The sequence below is a fragment of the Bos grunniens genome, chromosome 5, assembly GCF_055505025.1.
Source record: "Bos grunniens cultivar Pamir isolate PY7600 chromosome 5, Bosgru_T2T1.0, whole genome shotgun sequence".
Classification (NCBI taxonomy): Eukaryota; Metazoa; Chordata; class Mammalia; order Artiodactyla; family Bovidae; genus Bos; species Bos grunniens.
This window is the reverse complement of record NC_141169.1, coordinates 110,936,910-110,954,696: the sequence shown is the minus strand read 5'-3', so window position 1 is coordinate 110,954,696 and position 17,787 is coordinate 110,936,910. Positions and strand designations below refer to the sequence as shown.

General features: G+C 53.6%; 2 protein-coding genes across 3 annotated transcripts; both read right to left on the bottom strand.

Annotated features, from left to right (window-relative positions):
• Positions 1–1,964: 1,964 nt before the first annotated feature.
• GCAT (glycine C-acetyltransferase) lies at positions 1,965–8,661 on the bottom strand. 2 transcript variants are annotated; one of them, XM_086402752.1, is made up of 9 exons: positions 8,409–8,661; positions 6,804–6,934; positions 5,211–5,312; positions 4,608–4,754; positions 3,853–4,007; positions 3,634–3,716; positions 3,287–3,458; positions 2,567–2,688; positions 1,965–2,284 (listed from the first exon to the last, which is right to left on the bottom strand). In XM_086402752.1, the coding sequence occupies exons 1-9, from the start codon at positions 8,602–8,604 to the stop codon at positions 2,133–2,135; spliced, it is 1,260 nt and encodes a 419-aa protein (XP_086258878.1). In that variant the 5' UTR covers positions 8,605–8,661; the 3' UTR covers positions 1,965–2,132. The 2 variants fall into 2 exon arrangements, with proteins under 2 accessions (XP_086258878.1, XP_086258879.1); XM_086402753.1 differs by lacking the exons at positions 6,804–6,934; positions 8,409–8,661 and adding an exon at positions 5,850–6,038.
• A 472-nt stretch (positions 8,662–9,133) lies between these two features.
• H1-0 (H1.0 linker histone) lies at positions 9,134–11,344 on the bottom strand. The gene has a single exon (XM_086402758.1). The coding sequence runs from the start codon at positions 11,071–11,073 to the stop codon at positions 10,489–10,491; it is 585 nt and encodes a 194-aa protein (XP_086258884.1). The 5' UTR covers positions 11,074–11,344; the 3' UTR covers positions 9,134–10,488.
• Between the last annotated feature and the right edge of the window lie 6,443 nt (positions 11,345–17,787).

The window sequence follows — 17,787 nt, the reverse complement described above, 5'->3', positions numbered from 1 at the left end:
GCTCCCAGGAGCAGCAGTGCTGAGCTGTGATATGACAGCAGAGGAGAAGAAGATGGTGGCAACCAGAGTGGGACTACCGATGAGGCAGGCAGGACGGGCGCCTCGCCACGACCTGAGTCGCAGTGGGCCCCGGGCACCCACACCTCCCCTTGTTCCAACTGCTGCTTCTGGCAGCTGTGGCCTTGAACCCTGCACCCAATGCAGAGGACAAATGGTGCAGCCTGAGAGCAGTCCCTGGAGATCTGGGCCCTGCAAGATGTGAAATTGCGACTTTGTGGCTGGCCCTCAGCCCTATAGCCTGTCTTGGCCTCTGGCAACGACCAGTATGTGCTGAGCCCAAGCATATGTGCCCAGAGGTGCCCCTGTGCCTGCTGGCACCTCCTGTGACCCCTTGGGACAGTTGCGAAAGACCTGCGCCATGGGGCACCTGGGCCAGTACAGGTCACATGCTGAGCCACGAGCTGGCTGAAAACTTGGCGCCCTACTGCGACGAGCTGGCCCACAGTGTCACAGTGCTGGGCTGTCCCCAGGCACACAGTGTCAGCAGCTGGTGGTGCCTGGAAACTGTAGGAGGAAGAAGCATGCACTCTGTACCACTGGTGGGTGGACCTCACCTATGGCTGTCTTGTCTTGGCATCACCGATTGTGACCCGTCATCCCGTGGCTGCTCATGGCCACTTGCCATGACCTGCCAGCCTGAGCAGACCACACATATCAAGCTGCTGGCCTGGCCAGGGGCTGGGCACCAAGTGGTGGGTACTTGCTGCTGAAGTGGGCCTGGTGCTAGATGCCCCACCCCGTGTTTGTGCCCCTGACGTGGCCACAGCAGCCCCCTTCCCGGGGTCTGTATCCCCCAGTACCCCAAACTCCTAGCTTCAAGCTGCCCAGGATCACAGGCTAGGATTCTCAGAATCCCAGCGTTAAGACCCTGCTGGCTGGGGCCAGAGCTCACCCAGGTAGCTCTCTAGACATCCAGGCTGAAGGGAGGGCTGGGGGTGTGGGGCACCAGAGCCGTGGTCCCCACCTTTCATGAAAAAGGGCTTTTTCATCCTCCCTGCCCCCTCGCCAGCAGACTGTCAGCTCCCAAGGCCACACCATGCTGAGGCTGGTGACTCAGACCCATCCTTTACCCTATCAGGTGCCCATAAGGCTGAGTGGGGAGGGCTATGGAGAGAGAAGGGCTGCGACTGTGGGAAGGGGACTGTCATCTACAGCAGGGGAGCAGTGAGCCATTGTCGGGGGGCAAGGGAGGATGGGGTCTTGTCTGTGGGGCTGCAAAAACAGCCTGTCCAAGGCCTGAAGTCTAGAGGCGGCTGGAAAATAGCAGCCAGAACCCGAGCTCACTGCGCCCCCTGGCGGTTCCTCTGACCAGACCAGTGAGCCCTGGGAATATGGAGATGGAAGGGCCCCAGATACCAATGTAACAGCCAGTCTTGGTACAGCAGGGAAGACCGAGGCACATACGGGGGAAGGGGCTGCCTAAGGCCACAAATGCAGGGACAAAGAGGGGCTAGAAGACAGGGCTCCAGACTCTTGGGGCCTCTCCAATAGTGACAGACATTCTTTCCTCTGGGATGCAATCTTCTGCTTCTCTCAAACATGGGCTTGGGTGCCCAGCCCCTTCTTATCTGGGCAGCTGTAGGCCATCCTTGGGGTGGGGAGCAGAGGACAAGGGGTTCACCAAGGCTAGACTCTGGAGGCTGCAGAGTAGGGGGGCGGGTGGCATGGGAAGGGGCCTGTAGGGCTGGTGCTCAGCTTCTCTCTACGTCAGGAAAGCATCCAACTGAGCCAAACGGTGGCTCCGGCCTCTGTCATCCCACCTGCCTGGGTCCCACCTTAATTTGGGAGAGGTGGTCAACTCCGAGAGCTATCACAGCCCTCAAAGCCCCAGATCTTGCCTGATCCTTCGACCAGCTGCAGGACTGGGGCTGCTCCGAGAGAATAAAGCAGACTAACACGTCACAGCCGATTTTCACACTGTTGCTTTAACCTCACACCCACAAGCACAGGCCTCATCCCAGCCTGGCGCCAGGACTGACAGAGCTGAGAGCTTCTAGCCTGGGCTGATCAAAGGCCCCCCTTTTCACTGTGTTGGGAGGGGGACCTCGGCCCTGCTTGTCACTACCCAGAACTCAAGGCAGCGCGCCGTGCAGTCGCCCCACCTCCACGAAGGCCTCCACACAGCGGTCAATGTCCTCCTCACTGTGCACTGCTGAGATCTGGACTCGGATCCGGGCCTTGCCCTTGGGGACCACAGGGTAGCTGAACCCAATGACAAAGATGCCTGTGAGGGTAGAGAGGGTTCAAGCTGGGGCTCACCAGAGCCAGGCAGGTTCTGGGGGCATGACAGATAGCTCCTACTTTTCTAGGGGCTACAGAGGGCAAGGGAGCTGCCAAAGGTCTCTCAAACCTGGGACTGCCTCATGGCCTAGGGTTTTCAAGCTTGGACAGACATCTGATCTAAGAAAGGTAGTAGGGCTGGGGGAAGAGGGAATATTCACAGTCTAAGGGTTCCCTCCTTTTCTTTTAGGACCCACAGCCACATCTCAAGCCCCGCCCTCCTTACCTCTCTTAAGCATGTCATCCGCTATGTTTAAGGCCAGCCGAGCGTCACCCAGCATCACAGGGCAGATGGGGTGATTGGCTCCTGAGATGGTGAAGCCAGCAGCCTCCATCTGACTGCGGAATCTGTGGGCATGAGCTGGGTGTCACTGGTAGTTGGGGGACTGTGGAGCAATCACACCCACTCCTGATGGACATGGATGTGACCCAAGGCTTGTGGCCAAGTCTGCAGGAGGGACCAAAAAAGACAGAGATGCTGACCCAGAGAGGCAGATGGGGAAAGAGGCAGAGGAGCAGGAAGACCAATTAGAAAGGCAGAAGGACAGGACTGTACAAGAAGGGGGAATGCAGGATCATTTGCAAAGAAATGCACCAGGGAGACTTCCCTGGGAGTCCAATGATTAATACTCCATACTTCCAATGCAGGGAGTGTGGGTTCGATCCTTGGTTGGGGAACTAAGATCCCACAGGCAGTAGGGCCAAAAAATAAAAATACATGAAATGCGCCAAGAAATGGAAGGAAAAGACAGACAGAGAGAAGAGGGGGGGGGCAAGCAGGTAGCCCCTGATTAAGAGAGACAAGTCCCAGTGCAACCCACTGGGGACATGGAGGTGGGCAGAGGCAGGACACAAAGGCAGGGAGTTACGGGCCTGTGCAGGCACACAGGGCAGGCCCCCACCAGCTCCCTTGGCCCTGCTGGCCCCATCCTGCCCAGGACCGCACCGCAGAGTCTTGGCCGCCATAGACTGGACGATGGCGTTGCTCTCCATGAGCAGGTCCAGGGCCTTGGAGGCACAGCCGACAGCAGCAGGGGGCAGGCTGTTGGAGAAGAGGTAGGGCCGGGCACGCTGCCGTAGCAGGGATACCAGGGCCCCAGGCCCAGTCGTGTAGCCCCCTGAGAACAAGGGTGAGAACAAGGAGCCAGAGCTTACCCCATGGTCCTCCTGAGAGGACCATCCATGCTGTCTTCTTCCCTGCAGCCCCAGGCCTCCCCTTCCTACCTCCCCCAAGTCCCCTCCAGGGCCGTGCATGCAGATAAAGGGAGCCCAGGGGCCCAAGCCTGCAGGCACCTGATGCTCCGCCCAGGGCCTTCCCCAGTGTGGAGTTGATGATGGTGACTTGGTCCATCACGCCCAGCAGCTCATCTGTGCCCCTGCAAGGGAAGCTGCCACTACCACCACGGCCACCTGAGCACCTAGGCTCATGGGTTGGGCGTAGGGGCTGGCCTTGTGGTTTCCCACCCACCCTGACGAGTCCAACCCAAGGCTTCAGGGGCCATGTGCTCCCACCGTCCTGTGGCCCCCAGGAAGCCAGTGGCGTGGCTTTCGTCCACAAAGACTAAGGCACCATATTGAGAGGCAAGGCGGCAGATCTCCTGCAGGGGTGCGATGTCACCATCCATGGAAAAGGCCCCATCAGTGGCCACCAGGCGCAGCCGATGCTTCTGCAGGGAAGATACAGAAGGCAGTGGCTGGTATCACGAGTTGGGCCAAGTCACTCCCTTTCTGTGCTGCTTGGCGCTCTTAAGGTTCACTCTGCCCAGTGCCCATAACAGAGGGAGCACACATGTACCCTCGTGCTGAGGCTGGCACATGCTCTCCCTCCTCTGGGCCTCTCTGGGCCTTCCCCATCTCTTCCAGGGCAGTCTGGAGACATACTTAGCCACTGGGCAGTGAGAATGCTCCCAGTCTTCTCTCCAGAGGGCAGAGTGGGGTGGGGTTAGTTCTGTCCATAAGCTTATCCCACTCTGATGCTGGGCAGGGGCCTGCCACACATAAGGTGCTTCCTCAAACTCAAAACAGCTTTGTGCCATGGGATAAAGTTTTGGGTCTGAGATTGTTGATGTTATTTAGTTGCTAAGTCATGTTGGGTCTGAGGATCTGGGTTCAGATCTTGGCTGTTTCGAACTTTCAGGCTATTTGCCTGTGAGTGAGGAGACGGCTTCTGCAAGCCTCTTTTCCTTCACCGGGGTAGGGGGCAGTTTGCGGGGGAGGCTGAGGATAAGACCAGTCCTTGGCCCTGGAAGTGCGAGGCCCTGCCGCACCTGGGCCTCCTGCAGCTTGGCCTCCAGATCAGCCATATCCAGGTGGCGGTAGCGGTACTTGTGGGCCTTGCACAGACGGATGCCATCGATGATGGAGGCATGGTTCAGCTCATCCGACAGGACTGCGTCCTCCGAAGTCAGCAGTGCCTGGTGGAAGGCAGTCACAAGTAGAGCCATCACCCAACCACCATGGGGTTCTCCCTCCCTCATGACTTCCCCTGAATCAATATTTCACTGCCAACCAGGCATTCTTCTGGGCAGGGAGGCAAGGAGCCCTCTGTCTCTATCTTGATCCCCAGGCATTCCAGGACTGGGCTGAATCAGGGGCCCTGCTCTAGCAAAAGCAGGTGAGAACATGTTTGATGAATGCCTGGCCCCTAACACCCTCAGCCTTCCAGCTGATGTAGGTTACCTCCCAAATGCCCTGGAAGCTGGCCTCCTTGTAAGCCCCAGGATTCCTCCTGGACACCTGCTGGCCCAACCTTGACCTCCAAAGAAATGGGCACTGGAGCCTCTTGACATGGCCCTGGCATCCTGCCAAGTTCTCCCAAGCCCTGCACAGCCTGGTAGGCCTCACCAACTCCCACCCGTGGCGTCACACACCTCAAAGAGGCCGGCGTTGGCATCAAAACAGCTGGGATAGAGGATGGCATCCTCCCTTTGGTGGAAGCAGGCTATCTTTGCTTCTAGGTCTTTGTGGATGCTCTGAAGTAAAGGGGTGAAGCACACAGTAACGCCTTTGGGGCCACATGGGACAAGCCCCGGGGACAGAGGCTCAGAGCCACAAACACACCCTCCCCCTGCTTTTTGCACCACAAGGGTTCACCCAGAGCCAACACAGGAATCTGAAGCATTAGGGGCCCACTAGGTGCCCCTCTTCCTGGTTGGGTTTTCCTTTTACAGTGGGGGTCTGATGGTAGAATTATGAAGCTAATGGCAAAGGAAGATATTTTCTCTTTCAAACTGAGTACCCTTTTTTTTTCTATTTTTTCTTTATTTTCCTTTAATTAATTTATTTTTTTGCCACACCACACAGCATGCAGGATCTTAGTTCCCTGACCAGGGATCAAAGATCAAATCTGCACCCCCTGCAGTGGAAGCACAGAGTCTTAACCAATGGATCATGACAGAAGTCCCTAAGCGCCTTTTTCTGTTGTTTAATGCCAAAAAGGAGGATTACATAAGTAACTCTAGGTTCATTTGGGCCTCCAATTGTTAGATTTTGAAGCTGTCCAGAATTACCTGCCCTGGTTGGAAGTCAAAAGTTCCATTCATTTCACCTTCACCTTTCTGAGAGGACAAATAATAATAATCACAAGGACTCAGAAGCACTGACTCTTGAGCGAGGCCATATAGGTTCAAGTTCCATCACAACAGGCTGGGTGCTCTGGGCAAGAAAATTAACTTCTCGGGGCCTCAGTGTCCTCATCTCTAGAACAGGGGCAAGAATAGCTCTTAGAACTTGGGATTATTATCTGCATTAAGGAGTAATTTGCAATGTTCTTAAAATAGCACATGTTACACAGTAAGCACTGTAAGTTTCATGTATAGAGTTCATTTTGTAACATTTACAAAATAAAATAATTAAGCAACAATTTATTGAGCACTGCTATGTGCCAGGCCTTGTTCTAAGCATTTTTACATGTATTGGGTTGGCCAGAAAGTTCATTCAGGGTTTTCTGTAAGAAGTTATGGAAAAACTTGAACTTTTTTGCCAACCCACTATTAACTCTTTAATTTGGGATAATCTTATTAAGTATTATTATTCCCACTTTACCAATGAAGGCATTGATGCTCAGACAAGTTAAGACACTTGTCCATGGTAACAGAACCAATATATCGTGGTACTAGAAACCAAACTCAGGCAGAATAGCTCCAAAAACCTCTATCTCAATCCCTGCCTTCTATTCTTCCTTTCTTGAAGAGGAACAGGTAAGAAGCTCTGTTCTGTGGGTGGGGAAATGGATGCTCTGAGAGGTTAAATTTCTTGCCCAAGGCTTCACAACAAAACAGAAGCTTGAACCCAGTTTTCCCAGTGAACAGCACTGGGGCTAAGCACGGGCCTAGAGTTCTGGGATGAGCTGAATTGCCTAACCAGCCCTGCTGACTGCAGAAGCAGACACCTGAGGTCAGTGGCCAACACTGGGGACCACCCCGTCCTCCCCCGCCCCAGCCTGGGCCACACCCTCAGTGTACCTGGGTGCCACAGATGAAGCGGACAGAGCTAAGGCCGGCTCCAAACTCCTTTAGGGTCCGCAGACCTGCCTGAATGACCTCAGGGTGGCTGCTCAGGCCCAGGTAGTTGTTGGCACAGAAGTTAATAATTCCTGAGACAGAGGACAGGGGATGGACACAGGAGCTCAGGACAATCAGGGCCTGTAAAGGTGCCAGGCCCTGGGGACTCAGGAGAGGAAATGAACCTGAAGTTGCCCTTGATGAGGCAACAACCACACAGCACCATCTGTTCTGGGGCAGAGGCCAGGTTGGGGAGTGGGGAGCCCCTAGCAGGCACCAAATTCAACAGCTGCAGGAGAGGGAGGGGCAGAAATGGACTCCCAGAGCAGCACCTTGGAGAATGAGAAGGTTTGGATCACATTCACCCCCAGCCCTTCCTCTCTGGCTTCTCCTATCTCTGAAGAAAACCAGTAACCCCTCATCTGGCCCTTGGCTCTTTCCTGGGTAAAAGAAGAGGGCATCACAGAGCCCTGTGATGGTCTCCAAACTCCACACAGTTGACTTTGCTGCCTGGTACAGAACAGTATGCTCAGCAGGGTGGCCTCTCTGAGACCTTGACCCTTGCATTTTAAAGCCCAAAGTGGACACAGCTGATCCAGGGAGGAAATTAAGGCTCCAAGAGGGCAAGGTTTATTCAGTTTGGGAGAGGCAAAACAGGATGGGAACCTGGGTCTCCTAATTTCCCACTGTTTGATCTGCTCCAAGGTTCCCTGGAGGAGGATAGAGACCTCTGTTTTACAAATAAGCACAACAGCACCAAATATTCCAGGCCTATTTCCTGGGCAGAAGGCAGGTTTGGAGGCCTATTGGTAACCAGCACCCACCTGGGTCCTGGCACAAACAAGATGAGCAATGACCACAGATGACAGAAACCAGGGCGGCCTGGTGGGCCAGTTCACAATCTGACTTGTGGGGCAGCCCTCAAGCCCCTTGCTCAAACAGTGATTTTGGCCAGAAAGTTGGTCTCTATGGACAGTTATGTGACCTTCCAGCTCCAATATACCAGAAGACCTACACTAAAAGCCCAGCTCTTCCTGCAGCTAGCTGGGGGTTTATAGGCAAGACACTTCAAATCTATGAGCATCAGCGTCTCTTCGTTTGTAAATGGGACCAGTCATGCCCATGTTTTGAGATTTGCAGGAGTGCAGGCGCAGCAATTAGCAGAAATCTGAACAAAGCAGCAGCTCTAGAAATGTGGGATTTCTTGCTACTGCCTCCCTTTCTTGAATCACCCTTTCTTGAATCCGTATGGTGGGAGCCAACTGGCTGTCTCTCTTTCTTCCTTATGTTCTCACAGGCTGGATCTCGGATTGAGCCCTGGCCTCTAAATAAAAAAGGTGCTCAAAGGGCAAATTACCTTCTTCTGGGGGAACGGATCTAATCAGGTTAAAATTAACCGTGGGAAAAGGCAAGTCGGCCTGACAGATGGGAAACGGTCCAGCAGCGGCTACGTGTGCCTGTGCTCCGGCCCGCTCACTGCTTCCAGGACCTCCACTCCAGCGAAACCCTCAGGACGGCCCCCCGAAACCCGGCCAGGTCTGGCGATTCCCAGGAGGGGGTAGTTACCTCCCGGGGCGCCGTCCACGTGGATGTGCGGCCCCTGACGGGACGTGATGACCCGCTCGCTCTTCCAGGTGCCAGCTCCGCGGATGCTTTCTAGCTCCTCCTCCAGGATGCCACGCAGCTGAGCCAGCGCTGACTGCGCCCGGCTCTCGCGGGGGGCCCGGGAGAGCGCAGCATGCAGGACGCGGCCAGCCCACATTTTGCCCACCTCGCCGGAGCTAGACTGCCCGCTCAGGTCCTTGTGCACCTAGGCCGCGGCGTGATCACGTGCGGGGGCTGGGCCCCGGCAGCCAATCGGAGCGAGAAGGGCCCCGCTCTGGGGCAGGGAAGCGGACCTAGGAAGAGGAGGGCGGGACCTGGCGGGATCGGAAGAGGACGAAAGTGGAGTGACTTGTAAGTTGAGACTGGAGCTGTCCGTGTTGGGGGAGAGGAGGCGACGGGGGTTGGAAGGCACATCAGGGCCAGACCCACCAGACCCCCACCCCATTCCCATGCCCTGCCTACCACACATCTCCCGGAAGGTAGGGACGCCCTCTGGACGCGGGAGGCGGGCGCCTAAAAGCAGGCTGAGGGACGTTCCATATGCTCCGGCCCTAAGGTTTCCTGGGTTCTGTCGAGCTCTTGGAACTCTCCCCAGTGCTTAGGTGCAAAAGCCCCCAGGTTTCGACCACCATATTGCTCTGCATTCTCCTTCAGTTTTAGAAGTATGGAAAAACACACCGCTCAGATTTCTTTTTTAAATTTTATTTTAAAGTTTGAAAATTACAAAGACAGCAAGTTCTTCCAGGCACAAATAACACTTATTTAAAAATAAAAAGGGGCGAGGTGGGTGGGGAGAGCGCAAGCGCGCCTATTTAAAAAAAAAAAAAAGGAAAGACTGTACAGGGTTTTTTCTCCCAGCTCCCGGGTGTGAAACGTTAAGTACTAGCCCTAGATATGTATATATACACACACACATACATACATACACATATATATACATACACATATACACACACACACACACCAGACCTAGCTCTGTAAAACTACTTAGCAATTCAAAGTCGACTGCAGTATGTCTTACTGTCCACTCCCCGCCCTCCCCCCACCCCGCCCCCGGTCTACCACTACATATAAAAAAAGTAAAGAGGTCTGGAGGTTTTTAAGTGGTGAGTGGTAGGGCTGAAGCCCCACTGGACTGCCAAGCAAAGCCACCTCTTATACAAGAGGAACCAAAAATCAGGGGGGAAAGGAAAAAGGTCTTCCTAGGAAACAATTGTGTGGAAAAACCCAAGTTTCAACAGGGGCACACTGAGGCACTTGGCTGACTCCTCACTCTTCCCCTAAAGTTTCCACTCCCATTTAACAGGAGACTTTCTGAATCCACAGAAACCCCCACAGTGGCTAGTTTCTAGCTGACTGAAAAAAGCTACAGTTTCTAGGACCAGCTGTCACTTTAACCCTCCCTCCGGTTCTCTAGGACAATCGAGAGGCCACAGGGACAGACTAACAGAAGTGAGAAGGAAACTGGGTTTGGACGTCCCACTCTCACCACGGGAAGGTGGCAGACAGCCAAGAGAGGGCTTCCCCCCACCCCCATCTACCTCTTTTGCCAGCCAGCTGCTGCCATCCCTCTCTCCTCCCCACCAAGGTTCTGAAACTCTCACAAGGAGTGCTCAACTTAAAGCCTGATGGTCTCTGAGGAACTCCTACAAATCTTACAGTTCCTGGGCTCCCTGTCACCTAGCCCCAACAAACTACCTTGCCCATTCCTCCACCCAACCCCACCGACTTTTACCTTCAGAGTGAACCAACCACCCAACTAAAGAAAACACACAAACCCACCCAAATTCCCAAACCCACAGGCAGATTAGTAACAATAAAACTAAAGTACATTCTCATCATTACAGAGATATTTGTTGTTGCTGTCCTTGCATGGTTGGTTAAGGAAAAATGTATTATTCCCTAATTTCTGAGGAATACAAATTCTCTTTACAAAGTGAGAAGGGAAAGGGGCAAAGGATGGCAGATGAGACCAAGAGAGGAGGATAAAGTATTTACAGAAAATAGACAGGCAGGCGTGTCCACAAGAAAAGCCTCATTGTCACTTCTTCTTGCCTGTCCTCTTGGCACTGGACTTGGCTTTGGGCTTCACTGGCTTGGTCTTCTTAGGCTTGGATGCCTTGACTGGCTTGGCTTTGACAGTCTTAGGTTTTTTGGTTTTCTTGGGCGTGGCAGCCGGCTTCTTCTTGGCCTTCTTGACTGGGGTGGCTTTGGGCTTCTTGCTTGGGGCTTTGGAGGCAGCCTTCTTGGGCTTGGCTGCCTTCTTTGGCGTGGCCACCTTCTTGACTTCCTTCTTCGTCTTCTTGAAGGCCACGGACCTTTTGGGCTCGTCGCTCTTGGCCAGGCGGAAAGACCCCGAGGCACCCACCCCTTTGGTCTGTTTGAGGACTCCAGTGGTGACCAAGCGCTTGATGGACAACTTGATCTGGGAGTCCGCGTTCTCACCCACCTTGTAGTGGCTCTTGATGTACTTCTGGATGGACTGGCGCGAGGAACCAGCGCGGTTCTTCTCTGCTTGGATGGCGGCCACGATCATGTCTGAATACTTGGGGTGGTCTGTGGACTTCTTGGAGGCCTTGGCCCGCTTGGGCTTGGCCGCAGGGGTGGACGTGGAGTTCTCGGTCATGGTGGCCTGCCTGGTCCTGCTGTTGAAGGCACCTTCCAAAGGGCCAGCCCTCGTCGGAAACCGAGGAAAACCTGATTCGGGATCTGCTCTGGAGCCTCTGGCTCCCAGGCCAGTCCAGAGGCCGGCGCTCGGGGGCCCGGCTCGGGTCGCGGGGAGGGCTCACTGGGCCGTGTCTGCGTGGCCCAGCCCCGCCGGTCTGTCGGTCGGTCTCGGCGCCCGGCTCTGCCTCCGCCTCCTCCTCTTCTGCCTCCCTTTTCCCAGCTCCGCGTCTGGCGCTCGGGCGGCGCATCCGGGTATTTAGCGGCGGCGGGCGGACCGCGGTGAGGACAGGGCTGCTGGCTGCCTGCTCCCGGCCCAGAATGGCGCCGCGCCGCCGCCATCTGTGTTTCTTCCGCCGAGCAAATCCGACCTTTCCCCCCAGCCCGGGCCTTCCTGCTCCCCGCCGCCGCTCCGGGCCGCTGCCTGGCTCTCTGAGCTCCTCCGCCAGGCGTCCAGCTGCCTCGGCCGCCGCCCCCCGCGCCCGCCACGCGCCCCAAACAGCGCTGAGGACCGCTGGCGCGCCGGCACATTTCCCCTTTGCGGGGGGCTGGCTCTGCGGGGCCTGGGAGTTCCGCTGCTTGAAAACCCCCGTAGGAAAGCTCCCCCCTGGGGCTACCGGAGACCCCACTCCTGGCCCGCGGCGGGATCCCCCAGCCCAGCAGAGCGGCCCGAAAGCGGCCCCAACTAACACACGCGGCCCCGAGACGGGCGACTCCCAGCCGGGCCGAGCTGGGACAGGGGGGAGGGGTCGCTCCCCCGGGGTCCGGTCACCTCTCGGGGGTCATCCTGCCACTGGGCCCCCCGCACCTCTACCATCTCTCAGGCCATGGGACCCCTAAGTAAACTTTCCCTGGAAGAGTTGGAAGGACACTTTCAAACTTTGTCCCTTCCCCCTCCTCTGTGTTCGCTCCCCCAGCGCGCCCCCGATATCTACATCAAGGATCTTTCCTGAGGTCGAACCCCGAATGCTGCATGGGTCCCTGAGGGAATGAAGAGGGGTCTCCCAGGTCTCCTCCTCTCCTCAAAGACCCCCCCCCCCACATCCTCCATGTATCCTAACTGGTAATTCATTTATAGTCCTTCCTCAGCCTAGGAGTTTTGGGGTGTCAGAGACAGAGCTTGCTGCCCCCACTCCTAGGACCCAGCCTGGGGGTCTAGTCCCCCTCCCAGGGCTCCTAGAAGACAATGAGCGGGGAGGTCAACAATGAAGGCGCTGCTCAGAAGGCTCTAATCAAAGATTGTCCTGGGGACCCCTGGGATGAGGAGAAGCCCTGAGAGCTTTGGGAGTTTGGGAAAACGGGGCTCTGGCGGGGAGGTCGAAGAGAGGGTCCTATTGCTTGAGTCCTGAGTGATCTTCAGAAAGTGAGTTGTTCAGGGAGCCCCGGCCGGGACCACCTCCATTTTGCTGGAAGATGCGATGTCTTTGTTAAAATGTATGTATCTTTCCCCTTGCTGCTTGGCAGGTACAGATAAGGAAAACAAGGGGCACCACCGTCTGTGGGGAGCCTCGGGGGCTCAGAGGGGCTTTAGTGGTCAGAGGCTCAGCTCAGCGTTCCTGGGACCCCTCGTCTGCCATAGACGTCCTATATTCATTCCCATGCAGGGTCCCTCTTGGCAGGGGTCCTAGGTTGAGATTCTGTAATGCTCCCTCTCTGAGTCGCCTCCCGCAACAACCCGCTTTTATTCTCCAAGCAAATAAGCCGACACTCTTAGCTTAAACAATACCCTGGTGGTGGTAGCTAGTCAAAATGATGAAGGCATCTGGGTAGTAAGGTCCAGGAGCTGTTTGAGACACCAGCTATAGACGGGGAAGGGTTGGAGGGTTTAGATGGGGGAAGAAGGGGAAACTGGTGGCAATTGGGAGGTGTGTATGTGTGGGGAAAGGCTCCTACTGGACTTGGGAGTCTCTGAGGACAAGGAAATTAATGGGTTCTCCCCGCCCCCTCACACACACACCAACGGTTGGATTAATCCAAATGATTGGGAACGGGGAGGGGGAGTCTTGAGACTCTATCGGTATGGGATACCTTCTCCGGGGCTTATCTTGGTGCCACAGATGAGGAAGAGAAACCAGGAAGGGCCAGGTTAGTTCAAAAGCTCAACCTTCTTATTTGAATATTGTCAATTACCCCCGAAGTCTCCTGGCTTGAAACACAACATTCTGATGGGTTTGCTTTGGTTATTGTCAAAGACAGTTCTTCCGGTTCCCACTAAGATCTGGATGGGAAAATACTTATCCACGTGACAGCCACAGGTCCAAGCTGTTGTTTCACCCAGAGATCCTATAGATAGGTCATCCCCTCATCCCAGGTCCCCGAGTGTCTAAAACTAAGGCCTGAATGAATTCAATGGCACCATGATGAAATAATTTTATTTGCACAGCGCTCTCCAGCCGTTTCTTGATCCTTCGCGCCTCCTGCCTGGGGAAGCAGGGAACGCGATCACTCCCCCCGCCCCCACCCATCACTCCCATTTTACGGTGAAGGTCCCGGGACTAGGAAGGATGGACGTGGAGGCGCTTTGTGAGGCTCAGCTCCCCACGCCCCCAGGCCTTCACTTCATTTTATAGTTCTCACGTCTCGAATCCCCGCCCATCCCAGCAACCGGTAATTTCTCTCCCGGTCCTGAAGCCAGAAATGGAGGGAGGTGTCACCTCGGGGTCTCGGGGGCTTTACCGCCGGCGGACAGCCTTTCTCCCTTTCTCCCTCTGGGCAGGGGCCGAGATTCTCTGCCCCTCCCCTTGTAAGGGAGAACTGGATAGGAAGGTGGGGCGGGGGGTGGGGGTGGGGGGGCGGAGGTTGGCAGGGGTTTCCCCGGAGTTGGACATAGAGTCCGAGGCAGAGGTGGGCACGAAGAGAACAGGGTGCCTCCAGATTGGCTTGAGCTCACCTCGCCTCGCAGACACTGCAGAGTCTGGGGGGTCTTATAGACCGCGACCCGGCCCCACCCGCCTACCCTGGCACGGTACCAAGCTTCGAGTCGTTTACTGGCCGGCAGAAGGCGGAACTCCCTCCGCCTCATTTAACGCGAGCCCTTTAAAAACTCGGGAGCCGCAGGGCTGCGGGCAATTCCTCCTGGGAAATGTAGTCCCCGAGTGGCAGCCCCGCACTGCGACCCGCCGGGGACCTCCCGAGCCTCGGAACTGCGGAGCCACCCCAAGCATGGGGAAGGGGTCAGACCTCATCTGTCCTTTCATTTAGGGAGGGGCTCAGACCTCCTGGCAGTTTTTCGGTTGTCAAAAACGGCCCTTGGTGTTTTCATTTATCAAAAAGGGGCTCTACCTACCTCTGGGGTTGGTGTGAAGGTGAAATGAAATCCTGTATGGAAAAGGGCAAATCGAGCTAGAATGCGGGGATCTTGTTTTTACTAACATGCCTGGGTGAATGTGCCCGTAAATTTACTGAGTACATTCAAGTCATACATAACATCTCCATTTTTCAGAGAGGAGGTCTGTGATGGCTAAATGATTTGTCCAAGGTGAGTGACCCAGGAGGGTGGCGGGTGACAGACTCTCAAGCCAATGACTTTCCCGGTCCAGATGTGAACTCATTCTGGTCTTTGGAAAACTTAAGGCATTCATTTGCTATGTGCCAGGCCCTGGGATAGGGCTATGAACAAGAGATCTCTGCTCTTGTGGAACTACTTTCGAGTGGAGAAGCTAAGTAAGAAAAGAAGTCCGTTGTATGGTATGTCGGGAAGCCTTGGTTGCAAAGACAAAAATTAGAGCAGGGGGACTCCCCAGGTGGTCCAGTGGTTAACAATTCACCTTCCAATCAGGGGGAAACAAGTTCAGTCTCTCCCTGGTTGGGGTACTAAGGTCCCACATGCTGTGGGGCAGCGAAGCCCAGGTGCAGCAACTACTGAGCCCAGGGCCAGTAGAGCAGGTGCTTCACAAGGAGAGAAGCCCTTGCACTACGTGAGAAGACCATGTGCCACCACAAAGACCCAGTGCGGTAATTTAAAAATATATAGAGAGAGCAGGGTATGGGGGAGCTAAGAGTACTGAGAGAAGAATGTTTGCAATTTTGAATACGGTGGTCAGAGAAGGACTCATTAAGAAGCGGACATGTGAGCAGATTCAAAGGAGATGAGAAAGGGAGCCATTTTTATTCTTGGAGGAAGAATCTTTCAAGCAGAGGGAATACCCAGTGCAAAGGCTCTGTGGCAGGAATGTACAGGGTGGCTGAATTAAGAAGGACACTAAGGGGAGATGAGGGTTTTTTTTTTTTTTTAATGTCTGGGAAACAAAGGAGGCACAGGTCACATAGTTTGGGATACCATTGTAGGGACCTTGGCTTTTACTCTGAGGGAGATGGGAGCCACTGGACAGTTTTGAGCAGAGGAGGGACATGATGGGACCCAGGCAGTAGCCAACCAGTCACCTGTTGCAGCTGTGTGGAGAAGCTGCAGAGGGCAAGGACAGAAGCAGGGTAGGGAGTCTGTTGCAGTAATCTAGGTGAGAGATCATGGCAATCTGGTCCATAGGGCAGCAGTGGAGGGGACAGAAAGTGGTCAGGTCCCAGTAGGGCACTGTGGATTTTGGCTTGAACAAGCAAAGAAGGAGTTGTCATTAAGTGAGGCAGGCAAGACTGAGGGGTTTCAATGTTCTGGCTGGGTTAGGTTTGAAATGCCTCCCAGATGTGTGAGTAGAAATGCTGAGAAGGCAGATAAATAGAAGAACCTGAGTCTGGAGTTCAGGGAGAGAGATCTTCTACCTTCCTTTTCTCCCATTGAAAGACCCTCTACTTTGGCCAGGAGGGAACAAAACAAACTTGGTTTGGTCATACTAGGCTCAGAGGCCACTGGGGAGACGGCACTGATATCATTGCAAATTGTGATTGTGTCAAGCGCAGATAAGACTGAGAACCAGGACCTGGGAAGGAGTCACAGGTGGGCTTTTGTAGATCAAGCACCAGGGGAGGCCATGTGGTTAGGTGGGGGCAGGATGGGGAGTGTGATGGGAGATGTCCTCAGGCTGAAGAGCCGGCAGGAGCACATGAGGCTTTAAGCCATGGCAACAGGTGTAGATTTTACTTTGAGTGCAGTTAGAAGCTGCTGGAGAATTTTAAGCTTAAAATTTTGTTTCTTAAAATAATTAACCCAGTTATTTTAAAATAAAAAATTTAAATCATGACATACATCACCCATGCAAGACAGTATGCAACGTATATTCAGTTCTAAAACCAATATGGAGACAACTGTTTCTTTTGCTCAAGTTAACATAAGAAACATCATCAGTCCATTGGAAACCCTGTTTATTGCTCTCCCTAATCACGTCTCTGTGACCTTTATCCTGAAATTATGTAAGCAGTTCTCTTCTTTCTTTCTTTATGGTTTCCCCATATGTGTACTTAACCCCGTACACTACTGTATAACTTAGTTTTGCCTGTTTTTGGACCATAGACAAATGGAATCATATCATGAGTATTTTTTTCTGTGACTTGTTTCTTTTATTCAGTGTATTTTTGAGAGTCATCCCATTGGTGCAGACAGCTGTAGCTCAGTGGTCAGAGCACATACTAGTTGTGTAGGACCTGACATTTATACAATTTTTAGAGTCCTTTAAAAAAATACAAACTTGTAATAGAATATTGGGTAACAAGTGAATTTATATTTAGAGTGAGAAAAGAACTCACAACAAATCCTAGATTTTTTTTAAAAACCTGGTAAATATCACAAAGATTATAAGATCCAGAAATACATTTTTTCTGATGCACTGTTTGACCCACATTGCTAGGATCCCTCTCACGGTTGTACAAGGGGCTTGCGCAAGGGAGAGAACTTTCACTGAAGCAGCTTCACAGTGAATCCATCCCAGAAAGTGGTATGTTCCACTGTAGGAAGAAGCTGCAGTTGGGCTTCATACAACGTGTGATAAATGGCTCCCAGACCTGTCCACATCCTTCCCTGGAAGCCGTGCTTGTGTTCTGTCACATGGCAAGTTTGCAGATGGAGTAAAGTTTGCCAACCTTGAGATGGAAGATTACCCTGGATTATCCAGGGGGACTCCAGTGTAATCACAAAGGTCCTTAAGTGGAGGAAGAGGGAGGCTGAAGAGAACAACCAGAGAGATGGCATCATGAAAGAACTGACCACTGTGGGCTTTTAAGATGGAAAGAGCCCACAAGCCAAGAGGCGGGCTGCCTCTTGAAGGTGGAAAAGGCAGAATCCAAATCTTCCCCTACAGCCTCCAGAAAGAACACACACCTGCGGACAGCTTGATTTTAGCTTAGTGAGACCCTATTTGGACTTCTGATCTCTAAAACTGTAAGGTAATAAATTTGTGTTGTTTCAAGCCACCAAATTTGAGACAATTTGATTCAGCAGCCTTAGGAAATTAATATACTACTGTTTGGGTTGATATTTAGGTTGTTCCAGTTTCTTACTTTCCAGATAACGTTGCTGTTTGTGTAGCCTCAGCTTTACCAGGTCGAGGCAACTGCTTCTCATAGGCTACAGTTTGGCTGATCTGGGGAATGGCAGGGTGAAGGTGGTGAGACCATTAGGGGCCATCTCAGCGAGCTAGAGGTGAGAAGTGACAGTGGAGGTGGGAAAAAGGGTCAAATGTGAGAAATATTAAGGAGGACTAGTCCACAGGACTCCCTGAAGGGTTCCCTGTTGGAGGTGAGGGAGCAACCAGAAAGAGTCCTGAGTTCTGGAGCAGAAGCAAGGATG